This window comes from Acytostelium subglobosum (assembly GCF_000787575.1).
Source record: "Acytostelium subglobosum LB1 DNA, scaffold: scaffold1, whole genome shotgun sequence".
Lineage (NCBI taxonomy): Eukaryota > Evosea > Eumycetozoa > Acytosteliales > Acytosteliaceae > Acytostelium > Acytostelium subglobosum.
Genome location: NW_012236531.1, coordinates 1,305,506 through 1,322,004, shown reverse-complemented (window position 1 = coordinate 1,322,004; position 16,499 = coordinate 1,305,506). Strand labels below are relative to the sequence as shown.

The window sequence follows — 16,499 nt, the reverse complement described above, 5'->3', positions numbered from 1 at the left end:
TAGCGGGTTGATTGAAGGCCGCGCTGCTGTACAGGTTTATTTAGAACCATTTGCCTTCGTTGATCAGGATGATACGGGATGTGGAGTAGGCCATGCCTAGGAAGAATGTGAAGCAGATCATAAAGTGGAAGCCACGTGGATGTCGCTCTCTGTACAAGATGTCCAATTTGTGCACTCTAGACTCGATGTAGAATGACAACAAGTCTGTGACCCATTCCAATGCGAACTGGATGGCCATACCAGCCAAGATACGCGAGTAATTCAAGTTGTCAGGGTCAAACACATGGAAGTAAGCCAAGTATACTGCTGTCGCCGTGATGATGGCTATATTGATTGATTGATTGGAGTTGATGTTAGTGATTTATTGGGCGATGGAATGATCCCAGAGTGACTGGTGAGTGATTGTTTACATACATGAGTTCTCGTACATCTGCTCATGACGCAGGAAGTCGCGGTAAATCCTTTCAAAGTTGTTGGTGTGGCGTAGTTCAACATTGAAGCAATAGCCGCAGATGGCATTGATGATCTTTTTGTCACGTGGACGCAAGGTAGTTCTCCAAATGAGTTCCAGGAGTGAGACAATGGCCATTGTACCAGTCATGTAACCAAGGTCCATGTTGCTGTTGAAGAATCGTCCGTAGTAAGTCGAGAACCACATGAATATCAGCACGGGGAAGACGTTGGTGCCGCGGTGGTAGGGACGGATACGTGAGGAGCATGCACGTGAGATGAACAGGGCGATGGCGCAGATGGCTGGGTGCACAACGACTCTGATCACGGCCTTCTTGATCTGGTCATCAGTAGTGATGTAGAACTGAACCAGGAAGAAGTCGTAAAAGACGAGGGCGACGGCGGCCAGCACAAACTGACCCATGAACAGATGACGGAAGTTGCGCGACTTGAGCTTCTTGCCAACGTAGGTGGCGCTGGCCAGCAGGGCAATGACAAAGAAGCCGTACGATGGCAACAGTGACAACTTATGATTGAGAACAGGTCTGAAGATGTTGTAGGTGGCCCACGCCGACGCGCCCATCGACGACGCTATTCCAATTGGCAAGCAGACCAATGTCATGCGGAATCCATACGACAGGGATAACAATATGTAGGGATACATGCATAGACAGGTCTGGCGGTATGGGTAGAGTGAGTGAGTGAGTGTGTCGCGATGATGGATGGAAATGGCGACCGAGAGTACTTACATTTAATACAATGCGACTGATGGAGTAGGTGATCTTGCCCCATAGTGGCCAGGTGTCCTCGCTGACGTCGACGAAACGACAACCGAGGAAGATTTCAAACATTCCGTAACCGACGGATACGGTCGAGACTAATAATACAAGGATGAGCAGACGGCCAAAGTAGTAGAGCACCTCGCTGAAGAATGCTCTGTTGCTAAAGGGTGGTGCTGGGGGATATTTCTTGATCTCGGCCTCGTCAATCACTTCCTCCTCCTCTTCGCCGTTGAACTCGTCGGCGCCGTCCTGCGTGGCCGCCTCCTCGTCGTCATATTCGCCATCCTGTGTAAAGTCCTTCATCTCGATCTCCTTTGGCACTTGAGGCTCGACCGTTGGCAACATGATGATGGTTCCGGTGTAGTCTCGGAAGTCAGATGCCGCCGCCGATGACAGTGGCAGCTCTCCATCCTCGGCGGATGGCAGGGGTGTTGGAACAAACACCACCGTGTTGTTGCCATAGCCAACGTTGCTGTCAATGTTGGGAACGCTTACAATACTCAGCTCTGGTGTTGGGACTTGTGGTACCGCGACAGCAGGTACTTCGCCAGCTGTTTCCGTCGACGCTAGAGTTTGAGGTTGAGTTTGAGGCTGAGTGTGAGGTTGAGTTTGGGGCTGTTGTAGTGGCTGAGGTTCAGGTTGAGTTGTGCGTGGTTGTTGAGATGCTGGAGCTTGAGCTTTGGGTGGGGCCTGGTCTGGCTCAGAGAATGTGACGCGTGGCTTCATACGCGGACTGGTCTTGCCAGTGCGAGGACTTTGTTTTGCTCCTCCTCGTGGACTTCCCTGCTGATGCTTGTCCTGATGACCGGAGGGGACTGTGAGATTGAGTGATGGCACCAGTGGTGATGTTGAGCTGTCCAATGGTGTCGCGCCCGCCACAGAGTCGCCACGTGTCTTATGTAAAATTGAAGTCCTTCTACCCTTTGGACTACTCTTTTGCTCCTTATTCTTTCCATTATTGTTATTATTATTATTATTATTATTATTATTATCCGATGGTGTTACAGTGATCGAAGTTGATACGCTGGTATTTGTGGATGTGGTTGATGATGTGGATGTGGTTGGATGGAATTGGAAGTTTGGAACAGTTCCAGATGGATGTGGTTCTGCAATTGTACGTGATCTATTCTGTCTAGTTTGTTTCTTACTTGGTTTATTATTATTATTATTATTATCTGTTTGATTATTATTGTTATTATTGAGATAGTCTAATTGTACAGGTGTTGGTGGTGTAACTTCGGTCATTGACCTTGTTGATCGAGGCTGTGAATGTGGTTCGCTGCTGTTTGACTCGGACAAGTCACCATCTTCATTGACTTGTCCATCTTGTTCATTCTGCGAGTCTGACCTGAGCCTCGATGTCAGGAGATCAAGAATAGAAAACAATGATGTCATTCTATTTTATAAAGTATATATAAGTATATAATATAATATATAATTATTATATAATTGTATCTGTTGCAACAAGGTATGCTGTTTTTGTTGTTGGTAGGTGTCAACAACGAGAAAATAAGTAAGATGTATGAATGAATGAATGATGAGTGAGGAGGCGGGATGGGATGGATCAAAGAGTTGCAAGTATGTTCTCAGATCATAACTCAGCTCACAAGTATGTGATAACATGAACTGTTGCACAACCATTGCGTTGGATTCACACCACCTCCACCTCAAACATCATCAACATCCACAACAGCAACAACAGCAACAACAATAACATTCCATTAATTATCAAAGTGATGAGCAATGGATCAATCGATCATCGACATATGAAAAAAAATCAGAAGGCCAATGGGCTCGCAAGTCCAAGGAAAGAAGCCGGGCCTTCACACTGGTTTTGGGCCTATTTTTTTAAAGTGATCCAAGCGTCAAACTTCAAGCCAAGAAGATATTTAAAGCCGCACGCGGGCTTCTCTGCCTTCATTCACACACGCCTCCCAGATTTTGATGTTGTTCAAATCACACCCAACTCTGTATATCTCACATACTTGCATGAGATGTATCGTAATAATTAACTATGGCCAGATGGACTAAACGGTGTGGAATGGGTATGGTAGTTTGTGGTGTGGACTGTTTAGAAAAGCCCGCCTCGTCTTCCTGGGTAGGGCAACCATTCTTATTCATCCCATGATCTCAACAGCCACACTCCACATGATCATACTGATTAATTATTTAAATGACACGACTCGCACATCCAGCCATCCACACACATCTGATCTTCGATTGGTTAATGGGTATTTCCAGCATCTCTGATGTAGTGTAGAATAGTCCGCCCATAACACATTGTTTACACTAAAAGTCAAAGGATGATTGGCTGGACTTGTTGAAGCCGGTCCTTCTTGAACACGCCCATTCCATGTCTTGGGGCCATCAAACATACAAGTTCGAAMCCCCCTCAACTGTTTGGACCTATTCAACCACTCGATGCAAACAGTCGTCTGATTGGATGAATGGATGGATGTTCAACACCCCATCGCTAAATCGTTTAAACGATCATTGCTGTAGTGCTGCTAACATTGGAAGTTAAGTCATGTGTTCATCACAATCCATCGGACTGAACAGGACTGGACGAGACTGGAATGGACGGGTTGTTTGGATTTGGGAGTTATTATTATTATTACAAGTTGTTTTGGGTTAAGCTACACACTGGTAGGTGTTGTGCTGTTGCCATTGGTATTGGTATTGCTGGCACCAACTGTGCTGGCGCCATTGTTCCTCATGAAGGACAACTCGGCAGAGAGGTCGCCATACTCCTCCTCGAGAAGACGTTGTTGTCGGTTGAACTTGCTCTCGATTGATTGTAGTTTCTCTTTGTGGTCGTCCAACAGCTCCTGCTTGAGTTCGCTCTGCTCGATGGCCATCTCCTTCTCCAGACGACGCAGGTCCTTCTTCAGGCGTCGGTCGGCCTCGGCCTTCTCCATCTCCAGCGCGTCGGCTCTCTCCTTGAGTTGGCGCTCGTGCTCCGCCAGCTCGTCGGCCAGTATCTTTGCCTGCTTTTCGTACATGATCGCTTCGCTCTCCTCGGCGATCTGGCGTTGCTGCAACAACTCAATCTCCTTCCTCATCTCCTCGACCGATTGCTTCTTGTCGGCGTGCTCATTCTTCTCCTGCTCGCCGGCCGACATGGCCTTCTTGACGTCCTCCTCCAGTTTCTTCCTCTTGATCTCTGTGGCCTCCTTCTCGAGCACGATCTCTTCCAGCTTGGCCGTCGTGTCCTTGAGCTGTCGCTCCTCTTCGGCCTTCTTTTCGTCAAGTTGGGCAAGCTCCTCGGAGCGCTCGCGCAACTTCTGTGCGGCCAGGTAGGCCTTGGTGTTGAGCTGCATGTTCTGTTCCTCCAGCAGCTTCTTCTTCTCGCGCATCTCCACCTGGTACTCTGAGACCTTTTGCAGGATCTTGATGTCCATGTTGGTCTCAGCTTCAAGTCGTGTGGCGTTGACTTCAATGATCTTCTTGTCAATGTCTGACGACTTGGACTTGCGCTGCTGTCTTGCCTCCTCGAGCTCCTCGGTTTGCTTCTTGGCCTTGCTCAGCTTCTTGGCCAGCGCCTCCTGGTCCTTCTCCAGCGCGGTCTTCTTCTCCTCGAGCTGGGACCTCTTTGTCTGCTCGCCCGAGATGGCGCTCTGCAGACCCTTGGCATCCTGCTCCAGCTTGGACTTGAACTTCTCCCTGCTGGCGCGACCCTTGTTCTCGAGATCCAAGAACTGGCGCGCCCTGTTGAGTTCGTCCTCCAGACTTCTGTTGGCCTTCATCGCCTGCTTTCGCTCCTTCTTTTCGGACATCCACTGATCGCTGAGTTCGCCATCCTTTGCCACGAGCTGGATCTTCTCGTTTTCCAACGAGGCGCGTGTGTCGCGCTCCTTGACAATCGACTCGGTGGCCTCCTGTTTCTTCTTGGCCATCTGCTGCTTGGACTCCTCGATCTTTTTGAGCACGTTCTCGTGCTTCTTGGCCAGGCGGTCACGGGTGCTCGAGAACTTCTCGTCATGGTAGATCAGCAGCTTCTCCATGCGGTCGCGCTCGTCTTCAATCTCGTTGGTGGTCTCCTCAATCTTCCTCTCCAGGTCCTTGTTCAGGAACTTGGCATCGCGCACACGCACCAGCTCCACGTCAAGGATCTGATTCTTGTCCTCGTACTCATTCTGAGCGATACGCTTCTCCTTCTCGGCCTGGATCTTGGCCATGTGCTCAGCCTCGCGCTCGGCCCGCAGCTTGTTCTTCTCGGCCTCGATCTCCTTCTTGGACTTGTCGCGCAGATTGTAGGTTTGGGTCTCCTCGTCCAGCGTCATGATGGCCTTCTTCAGGGAGAAGGTGAGCTTCTCCTTGGTCTTTTGTATCTCTGCCTTCTCCTTGAGCTCCAGGTCAATCGAGCGGCCAATGTCGCTCACGGTGAACTTGAGCTTCTTCTCGCTGGCGATCAGGTCGCCCTTGGTCAGCAGCTCGTTCCTCAGCTCACGCTCCATCTCCTCGGTCTTGGCGTGCGAGTTGTTGAGCTCCTCTCGGAGCTTCTTGACCTCCTCCTTGTGCTTGGCCTTGGCCAGCTCCTTCTCCTCCTCGATCTTCTTCATTGAGTCCTGTAGCGCCAGCTTGGCCTTCTCCTCATCGAGCAGTCTTTGCTTCAGCTGTGCAGTCTCCTCCTCAATCTCGCGTCTCTTTCGCAACAGGTCATCCTTGGCCTTCTTCTGTGCTTCCAACTTTTGTTTCAACTCCTCTTGTTCCTTTGTATTGGCCTTCAATGCCTCGATCTTCTTTTGCAACTCGCTGATGTGATTATCAAACTGTTCCTTCTCTCGTTCAATCTTATTCTTGATATCCTGTTCTCTCTTTTCAATCTCCTCTCTGAATCTCCTCTGTTTGTGTGTCGGTAACATGTTAGTGAATGATCAATGTGTGATTGGAATGATTCCAGTCATTATTTGATTGATTGAGTGATTGAATGAGTTGTGGGATTGTTCCAATGATTGATTGATTGATCAAGTGATTGGAATTGTTCCAATGATTGAATCATTGGAATGAGTGAATGATTGATCATGCACCACCAGTGCACTGGACCGACTGACTTACCGATGATGATTCGTTCTCAATGAGCTCCTGCTCAATGTTGAGCATGATCTTCTCGAGGTTGTTTAGGATCTCCTTGGATTGTGCACTCTCATTCCTGCGCTTCTCCACGACCTTCTGGCTCTCGTTCCACATCTTCATCTTGCTGTTCAATGCCTCGATCTCTTTGTCCATCGTCTGTAGACTCCACCCCGCGGCAGAGCTGTCCTCTGATGTCGTGTCGACATTGTTGATGTTCTCCAAAAGTGACTTGAGCTGTGCGTCCAGCTGATCATCGCCCAGCTTCTTCTTTTGAAAGTGGAAGATGCAGGAGATGTATGTCTCGACGGTGATCTTCTCGGGCACGACGTCGCCAACAAAGTCCTCGGGCTCGAGCAGACGTCCAACGATGCCCTTGTCCTCGATGAAGTTGAACACAGACTTGAGACGCTCGTATTGTTCTTTGGCCAACATCTGATCGAGATTGAATTCATCTGGGAACACTGCATGTGTGATTGCCACGAATGCTGAGCCATCCTTCCAACTAACTGAGAAGTCATCTATCTGTACCACCTTATTGCCATACTGCTTAACAGTGTCCTGGCACCATTTTAATAAGTTCTCTTTACTCTTGGCAACCATATTCTTCCAATTCTTATTATTCTGTTTGATTGATTATATATTTGTTTGATTGAAATGTACAATATAGTGATTGATCAAAGATGTGTTGTTCCTCTAATGTAATACCCTGTTGGCTAAACAAGATAATATAAAGTAAGAAGTACTATGTCAATAACAAATCAATCAATCAATGTCCAATCATTCAATCATTATTATTCCTCGTTCTGCAGGGAGTGATGTGTGTCTGTCGAGTTCCAAGCCCGCTCCACCCATGCTCCACCTCATCCTCATCATCCATCATCATCATCATCCCTAGGGTAGTGATCAGGTGATTCATTCATACATACATACTGTGTTTGTTGTACCTCTCTCAAGTGTTACAATAACAAAGTATTGATGAGACTGATGATGATGAATTATATATGTTATATGTTATAATATGTTATTATATGTTGTTGGTCTATGTACATGTACATGATAATAATAATGTTTGATTGATGTTAATGATGAAGCAATAAACAACAAGAAGGTGTTGGAGGTGCATCGCTTCCATTACCCCCCAAAAACACCCCCTTCATCTCGAGATCTCCAATTCTGTTCCCTGTATGTATCTCAGTCGACACATCTGTGTGTGCGTGTGTGTCTGTGTATGTCATATATCTGATTGATTGATTGATTTAATGATCATAGTTGTGGACAATACTTGTGTAGTAAGTAAGTAAGTAAGTAGTAGTAGTAGTAGGGGGGCTATTTATTTATATATAAATGATAGAGTTGGTCCACACATTACAATATTTGAATGAATGAATGAATGAATGAAGTGATAAGATGAATAGAGTTTGTTGGGTTGGGTTGGTAGGATGGTTGATTGGTTTGAATGATTGATGGCTTATAACTTGGAGGCCAGGTATGCTTTACAGAATTGGATAAGGTCCGATGGAGTCATTGGAGGTGGATTGATTATTTTGTAGAGGTATGACAGGTAGAGGATCAGTGTTGTCAATCTAAGGAATCCGAACCTCTTCTTGTTGCCAAAGCTGTGAATGTATTTGGTGACAGAGACCGCTGTGTGTGTACATTGAGTTGAGTTGATTGAGTTGATTGATTGAGGCGCATGTTAGTAACCCACACATAAACCATGTGACCCTTGGGTCTAGAATTGCGCAATGCATAACCTAATTAAGTAAATACATACCTGTTGTCAAWTGTTTTATCCTTYCTTGTTCATGAAGGAGAGAACGCTAATGATTGTAATGATTAGTAGTGAACCAATCTCACGGATGTCTCCACGGTAGATGGCATAGACCAGGTCGAAGAAGACAGAGGTGATCATGCGGAAGCGATGGAGCTCACGCAGTATGACGGGGATGGGCGTGTGCGTGAGGATCATGATGAGCACGTTCATCATGGACTTGATCTGATCGAGGTTGATGTTGGCGGCCATCGCAATGATTGAGCCCCAGTTCAGGGGGAAGCCCTCCTTGGTCTCGCGACTGCGACGCGCGGGTGCGGCACCACCCATGGCGCCAGCCTGTGGCGAGCTCGATTGATACGAGGCGGCCTTGTTGCCAGAGACGGCGTTGGTGGGTGCGCCCTGCTTGGTCTTGTTGGCGGCGCGCAATGGTGTGAAGCGAGCGGCAGCGCCAACTGGACGCAAGTAAGAGTCGAGCGCGGCAATCTGCATCTCGTTGCCGTCGAGCTGGGCGGCAGCGTCGCCACAGATCTTTGTAGACATATCGCGCAGCATGGTGAACTGCTGCTGATCGATGTATGGCTGGAAGAGGTCGATGGCGTCCTTTGCAGTGCCATTATCAATTCTCTCGATGCAGTCCTTGAACACGTCGACCAATGTCTTGATGAATGTATCAACTATCTTTTGTGGATCAATCTGTGACTTGTCATCTGATGTCTTATTATTGTCTTGTTGTTCATTCTGTAGTTGTTGTTGTTGTTGAATGTAAACATCGATACCTATATCATCAACATCCACCAGACTACTACTTAAATATTTAATCTCGTTATCCATCTCTATCTATATATCTATATATCTATCTATCTTTATGTATATTTAAATGAATGTTGCTAAATAAAACGAGACACTCAATCAATCTTCCACCCAACTGCCATTTTTCACCATTTTCACAAAAAAATGAAACTCCTTGAATTCAGGACTTCAAGCCAAGACCAGAATGGAAATAAGAAAATATTCTATTTTATTATTAATATTAATATTATTATTTTATTTTTTATATTTACAGATTCAAGGAAAGCAAGTTCACTTCTTATTAAATTAAGTTTGAAAGAAAGGTGCCCCCTAATGAGTACTTGGTCAACCATCAATATTCATCTTAATTGCTATTCACATGCATCTGGAGTTACCGCCACTTTTTTAGTTCCCTCTAATTAATAATAATAATAATTAATTATTGTGTAATCAATTAATGATTAATCAATCACATTATACTTGATCATCGTCCAACTGTATACCATTCACCTCTCATCCCATCTTATCTCTATCACTATCTATCTCTATAATTGATTGCTTAATTGATTGATTGATTCATTAATATATTATTATTGATTGAGTAATACTTGAACAAATACATAGACATGTCTGTTGATATTAAATCATCCGTCTCACTTTCTATTAAGACTGATTTGAATGTTAGTGTGAGTATACTAATAATAATAATAATAATAACTTTGATTGAGATATATGATCACCTAACTAACATATACTATATCAATTAATAATAAAGTTTAATAAAAGGAGAAGTCCTTTAATACCAAAGAAAGACTTGTTCTGTCACAAATGTCATGTGAAGGATACACCAGAGTGGAGAAGAGGTCCAGATGGTCCTGCTACGTAAGTACTCAATCAACCATAGTAGAGCATTATTAGAACTAACCTAACTCTATACTTAGATTGTGTAATGCCTGTGGTCTAAACTATGCCAAGACTATGAAGACAAGTGGAGTTACATCACCATATGGAGAATCATCTGTCCCTTCCAAACGATCAAGAAGGACAAAGGAGTGTGATGGACAAGGAGGGAAGCCCACAAGAAGACAATCGAGGACCTCAATTACCCCTTTGGCGACATCCTCGACATCCACCACTTCCACAACCTCCACAACTTCTACATCCGAATCGCCACTATCAAGTCCACAAACACAGAGTATTGAACCTCTACTACCTTACTACAACCACTTACAAACCAATTACTACAACATCAACAACAACATCAACAACAATGTAAATAACTACAATTACATCAACAACAACAATAATAATTATGTAGTACCATCATTCATGGCAGAGGATGAGAGTTGCTTCCCTCAAGTATACTTTGATCCTCAGGCACTGACTTTCAACTCTTCATTGTATATGATGAGTGAATGTCCTCCAAGCAATTTCATCACTCCATTGTTCAATCCCATGGCCACCAACGCACTGTCCCTGGTCACCTACGACTCCCTCTCCAACTCTGCTGACCAAGAGGCACCCAACCTTATCAGTAGTAGTGATAGCAGTCAGAGTAGTGGCTGTGATAGCAGTGATCCATCCTCACCATATGATGAATAAAGACAATCAATTCATTTACATGTTGTCGCCTGTACTTCCATCATCATCATCTTCTTCGTTGTCGTCGCTATAGTACTCATCGTCATCATGATGTTCATACATGTCTCCATCGTGTTCATCGTCCGAGAAGTCGCTGGGAGACTTGGGCACTTCAATGTCCATTGCATTCATGATCTCTGTGACCTTTTCCAGTGTTGACGTCAAGATAAGCTTCTGATCGATACGATACTGCAGCACGATCTTCATCTGCTCGGTCGATTGGTGCTCGTGCTCCTCCTCGTCGTCACTGTCCTCATGGTCGTCGCCATCATGTACACCAGCGCGTGCGATCAGCATTGGTTGCGGGTTGTCCGAGGACATCTGCTCGCATAGCTGCTTGTCCTCCTCCCACGTCGAGGTGAACTGTTTGAGGAGCATCAGTGCAGTCGAGTAGAGCGTGTGCAGCACGGCCTCTTCGTTGCGGCGCGAGATTGGATTCCAGATGTCCACGTGTGGGTTCAGCTCCTCTGGTGTCATGAGGGCCACGCGCAACGCCGCCAGTACCTTCTTTGGTATGCCATCGCGACGGAGATAATGTGTGTCGATGCTCAACAAGTTGTCCGCGAGCACCTGCTTCTTGGCCTGCGTGGTGTGTCCACCGTCCTCGTCGTCAGGCAAGTCAAAGCCAATGTGGAAGCTCTCATACGAGTTGTTTGGTATGACGAAGCCATAGTACAGCGACAGCTCCCAGTTCTGTAGCGCCCCATAATGAAGGTAGATCTGCGCGCTTGGTCCAATGCTGCAGCATGATATCATCTTGAAGGCGTCAGCCTCTTGATCAAAGTGGCGCTGGGAGATCTGAGCCGTGACGTGATGGTTGACCATGTCGGCCATGGGCACCAGGCAATTCATAATCTTGCCATCGATCTTTAGCTGGATGGCGCGGCTATCAAACAGTGAGCGAGCCCACAAGAAGTTCTCCCATGAGAACAATGACTCGGGGAATATCGTTGGATACTGCTCCGACAGCTCTGGGAACAGCATGTCCCTGATTGATTGCAAGTGTTCCTTGACATGTATAGTCTCGGCAAACAAGTTGGTGCCTTCCAGCTCGAGAAGTTCGGTTGGTCTATTCGTGATGTTGGACATTAGTATGATTGAATGATTGATTATGATTGGAATGATCCCAGGACACTTACGTAAAGTGGATTGATGTTGGGAAGTAGGATGGGAGTGTGTCAAAGAATGGTCGCCAGAAGGAGTTGGGGTTCTCCTTCTCATAGATGACAAAGAGGAAGAGGATGGTGTCGTCGTTGAGTCCGGAGAAGTCTTCAAATATCTTGCCAAGGACTTCGTGTTGACGCGCCACTTGTACATTGATGAGGAAGCGACGCGGCACACTGATCACGCACTCATTCTCCTCGACCTTCTTGGCTGTGACGAGGCCACGCCCTGTGCCATCGGAGAAGTTGGCAATCTGCAACTTGGGGAAGAGCACGCCGCCCTCGACCAGCCACCGCTCAAACTTCTTGTAGATGCTGTCCAACGGGCGAACAAACTGCACGGTCTTGTTGGCGAGTCGGCAGTGATTGTTCTTGTGCTGGATGATCTGCTGCAGCGAGCGCTCCAGGATGGACTGATGGTTCTTGTAGTATCGCTCGAGCTCCGTAGGCAGCTGCATGCTGCCCTCGCCATTCACAGAGAGGAATACGTTCTGAAGGAACGAAGAGATGCCGTCGAGGATGCGATGGATCGTCTGGCTGGTGGACACGAGCACCTCCAGCTCGTTGCGCTGGCTGATCATTGTGGCGCATTGTCCACTCTCGTAAAAGTACGCTTCAGTCTCGCGCAGCTTGGCCACACGAGTGATCTCCAACAGATTGATGCCCAATGGTTTGTCACGTGTCAACATCTCGATGTAGTTGCCGTCGCGTATCGATGCGGCACCGACACCCAGCTCCTTTAGTATGCTGATCTTGGCTGCCTGTAACAGACGCTCACGCTCCATCTCGCTATCGTCCTGGACCAGCTGCTCTAGCTGCTCCAACGTCTTGTAGACCTGCACATCGATCGATACGTAGTCATAGTCGTCCAGAGTGTAGCCATAGAACAGCATCAGGTCCTCGTTGGCGATCAGGTCGAAGCTGGCCATCTCGGCCTCATCATACTCCTCCACATTGCTTTGTCGCAGAGTCGACTGTTGTTGTTGTTGCTGATATTGTTCTCGTCGTCTGTTGAACTCATCCATCGTGATCACCTCCACATTGTCCAAATGAATGGCCGAGTCCTTGTACAGGCGCTTCTTCAACACGGCGCACAGCTCGGGGACGGTCGAGGGAGTCGCGGGCGTCGAACCCGGGGTCATGCCGCCCATCGCCATCATTGAGCAGGCATGTGCGAACAGATTGTTGAGTGCCGGTGACTGACTGTCATAACGCACGTGATGTCGACGACTCTTTGCCTGCATCAGAGTTTGCGCCTGTTGTGGCTGGCGCTGTACATGAACGATTGAGTGAAGCATGTGATGTGGGATGGGGAGGAAGCCATTGAACGCCGGCGCCTGGTCCACTAAGTAGGGAACGATTGCGCCAACCTTGACCAGGTTGTAGCTCCTGTACAGCACGGTCTTGAGACGGTAGACCAGCTGGTTGACGTGCTCGAGCAGCGGCGACTCGTTGGACAGCGTGCGCCTGTACTTGCTGCCAAGTCCGACCAGCTCGAGCGTCCACTCTAGAAGCAGATTGAGCGAGTCGGACTTGCTGATGAATGCTTGTGATAGGTCGTTGTACGTGCTGGATGCGTTCAGCTTGCTTAACAGTGTGTGGCATAGGTCGTCGTCGTTGTTTGTGAAGGGTGTCTGCAGTGCGAGCAGCCTGTCTATGATCTCAAAGTGCGCCTTCCTTGTCGAGGGTGTCGTAGACGATGACAGGCTGCTGCTGCTACTTATACTGATGCTGCTGCTGTTGGTTGTGTTTGGTTCGCCAAAGGATGATGATAACATGGGAGGTGAGAGGGCAATGGGCGTCATTGTTTGATTGAGTGATTGATGATGGTAGTCCACAAAGAGATAGATGATCCAGACGAGTTGCTCAATGTTGAGCGACAGGCGGTCAAACAGACGGTGTTTGTTGGAGAATGAGTGGATGGCTTTGGAGAGCAGGATGCTGGCCTCGACCGTGCTGGCGGTCGGCGCAAGGTGTGTGAGCGGGCGGAAGTAGTGCAACAGCAGACCCAGTGCAGTCGGGTCGACAAATGGGTGTAGTGGCACCAAGTACATTGGCAGGATGGCAAGTTCGTCGTGAGTGCCCATGTCGTCCATGGCGTAGCCCAGTATCCAGGGCGAGGTCTGTGGCGAGAGAAGCGAGGTGGAGAGCGACAGCAGCGAGGGACTGGCTCCACCAGCTGTGTTTGGGTCGTATGAAGACAGGAGTGAGCTGCCCTGCAGCGGCGTCGTCGAGGTGGGAGTGCCGCCCTGCGAGCCCGACGTCGAGGTGAGTGTGGCATGTGATCGGGAAACCCTCTGATTGACCTTCAGTCCCTCCCTCTCAAACTCCTGCATCAAATTAGTGAGCAAAGTATCATACTGCTTCTGTTGTTGCTGTTGCTGTTGTTGTTGATGCTGTTGATGCTGTTGTTGATGCTGCTCTTGTTGTCGCTGTTGATCTTGGGTATTCATTGTGTATATGGGTTTGTGTAATTGTATGTTGAGGCCCAAGTAACAGTCTAGCAAGCAAGTCCTTGTTGTTGTTATTGTTATCACTTATAAGTGATTGATTGATTGATTAATTATCTGTATCTGTTCTGTAAGTTTGTGATGATTTAAGTGAGTGGTGTCTATCAGTATCCCTCCCCCACAAGTTATTTTTAAATCTAAATGATCGATCGACTTCCTTTTTTGGTTTAGGTATTAGATCAAAATGAGAATATATAATAATTTAATGACACAATAATATCAAACCCAATAGATCCTGTACATTGGTCTTCCTACTCCTACAAGATCATTGTCTCATGTGGAACGTCAGGTTCGACGAGCAAACTGGCATATTTGTTGTTTGTAATCTTGATCTTCCTCACGTTTCCGCTTGTGGCAAAGAGCTACCACTGCATTCTCCAACTGCCTCTCGAGTTGTTCAATACGAGCATAGGGGTCCTCCATCGATTGGATCCAATTCTTCTTGAAATCCTCCTTGGTCAATAGGTGATTGAGGTATTGGTCTTCAAATCTTTGGGCTGCATCAGGTCCTTCTTCTGCATCCATATCTCCCCTAACATATCTAATATATGGAATGTACGATTGTGGCATGTGCTCAGACCCATGTTTAATGGCTCCTAAAATTGTGGCACAATTTGTAGCCCATACACTGTACTCTTTGTATTTGCGAATGAGGACTTGTCTGCACTGCTCGGTGCATCTTTCGTTCAACCATTCATCGCGATAGTCGTCAACACGTGACGGGTTGAACCAAACTCCACACTCGTGCAATCATCGATTGACGCAAATGTACCAATCAAGACCTTATGATGGTCACAGATCTTACTAGAATCTTGAATTTTAAACATTATAAATATAATAATATAATATAATTATAATTATGTATGTTTTGGGAATTATGAGCAACTTTTGCAAAATAAGGGGGATTGGTTCGGTACATAGACACAGAACAATAAATAAATAATAATAATAATAATTAGTTTAATGGAAATAAATGATACAGCACGTGGAGGTTTTGTGAGATTGATTAAGGAACATTATTTATATTTTTAAAAATAATAATGATAATTATCATTCATAAATAGGTCCTTCAAAATGCAATTTGTAGCATTTATTGTTTGTAATCTTGGTCTTCCTCGCGCTTGCGCTTGTGACAGAGAGCCACCACAGCGTCCTCCAACTGTTTCTCTAGTTGTTCGATTCGTGTATCGCGATCCTCCATAGCCAGAATCCAATTCTTCACGAAATCCTCTTTTTTTAAAGGTCTGATAAGGAATGTATCCTCAAACTGTTTTGATCCATCCGGTTCAACTTCTTTATCCATCTCTCCTCCTACATACATTACATAGTCATAGTATGATTTAGGCATATCCTTTGCACCAAGTTTGATACTTTCGAGAATGGTAACGCAATTTCTAGCCCATGCATTGTACTCTTTATACTTTCGTATGAGTGCTTGTCTACATTCATCAGTGCAACTTTCTGTCAACCAATAACTAAAGTAATTTTCGACACGAGACGGATTAAAGAAAAATCCACAATCATATCCCTTGTCAACTGTGATAAACTTGAATGAATGGTTTGAGCAAAGCTGATTAGACATTTCTCTTGTGTTGAATAAAGTTGATGTTGTGACAATGAAACTAATACTCCAATTTGGTTTTATTAACGAATAAACACAGGTGGGTTAATTACATGTGTAGTTTGTTCCGAAAATTTGATCACTGCTGTCCAGGCATCTATCAATATTGTTGGTCATTATGTCAGCGAACGAAGAACGCTTCCATGAACAGTATGTTGAGTGAATCATTTAATTGAGTAGATGATCCACTACGTACATTGTCATCCAATGCTTCCACTTATTGATCTCCTTAAAGACTTCCATATTTCTTTTAAGGACTCAGTCCGACTTGGCTTCGTCTGTCATTTGAACTCCGAGCTCATCGAGATCTTGACGTAGCATACGACGACTGATATCATCGATCACATCATGCCAAGGTCCATCGATGAGGTGTCTGTCCAGAAGTGGTAGTATCTCTTGTGTAGGTACGCCCATGACTCCTCGCAACGTTGTTATAAAGTGTCCTTCATCGAGTCCACTTGATCGTGTAGCTTGCTGGACCATGTATTCCATCTCTTATCATCCAGTCTATACTTATCTCCACCATCAGTGACACTCATGATATATCGATGAACACTATTCTTTGTGGTGAGAACAGGGAGTTGTTCCTTTCGCAGGGTACTCGCCTCTCTAACGCGATTGACAATCAGATCCCTTGTATCCTTGTATAAACCGTGTCGGACACCAATCAATGATTATTATTAATTATTATTA

At 46.2% G+C, this 16,499-nt stretch overlaps 5 protein-coding genes across 5 annotated transcripts; all 5 read right to left on the bottom strand.

Moving 5' to 3' along the window:
• Positions 1 to 40: 40 nt before the first annotated feature.
• On the bottom strand, positions 41 to 1,958 carry SAMD00019534_005410 (hypothetical protein; the record flags this gene model as incomplete). Its single annotated transcript, XM_012903974.1, has 3 exons — positions 41 to 324; positions 415 to 1,126; positions 1,200 to 1,958. The coding sequence occupies 3 exons, from the start codon at positions 1,956 to 1,958 to the stop codon at positions 41 to 43; spliced, it is 1,755 nt and encodes a 584-aa protein (XP_012759428.1).
• Positions 1,959 to 3,874: 1,916 nt separating this feature from the next.
• SAMD00019534_005400 (hypothetical protein) lies at positions 3,875 to 6,941 on the bottom strand (the record flags this gene model as incomplete). The annotated part of the gene is made up of 2 exons (XM_012903973.1): positions 3,875 to 6,088; positions 6,279 to 6,941. Coding segments are annotated over 2 exons (2,877 nt in total), but the record flags the coding sequence as incomplete, so codon positions are not given.
• An 835-nt stretch (positions 6,942 to 7,776) lies between these two features.
• SAMD00019534_005390 (hypothetical protein) lies at positions 7,777 to 8,913 on the bottom strand (the record flags this gene model as incomplete). Its single annotated transcript, XM_012903972.1, has 2 exons — positions 7,777 to 7,952; positions 8,166 to 8,913. The coding sequence occupies 2 exons, from the start codon at positions 8,911 to 8,913 to the stop codon at positions 7,777 to 7,779; spliced, it is 924 nt and encodes a 307-aa protein (XP_012759426.1).
• A 1,575-nt stretch (positions 8,914 to 10,488) lies between these two features.
• On the bottom strand, positions 10,489 to 14,128 carry SAMD00019534_005380 (hypothetical protein; the record flags this gene model as incomplete). The annotated part of the gene is made up of 2 exons (XM_012903971.1): positions 10,489 to 11,581; positions 11,652 to 14,128. 2 exons carry the CDS (start codon positions 14,126 to 14,128, stop codon positions 10,489 to 10,491), a joined length of 3,570 nt encoding a protein of 1,189 aa, XP_012759425.1.
• Positions 14,129 to 15,278: 1,150 nt separating this feature from the next.
• Positions 15,279 to 15,767, bottom strand: SAMD00019534_005370 (hypothetical protein; the record flags this gene model as incomplete). Its single annotated transcript, XM_012903970.1, has 1 exon — positions 15,279 to 15,767. A coding segment is annotated over one exon (489 nt), but the record flags the coding sequence as incomplete, so codon positions are not given.
• Positions 15,768 to 16,499: the final 732 nt, after the last annotated feature.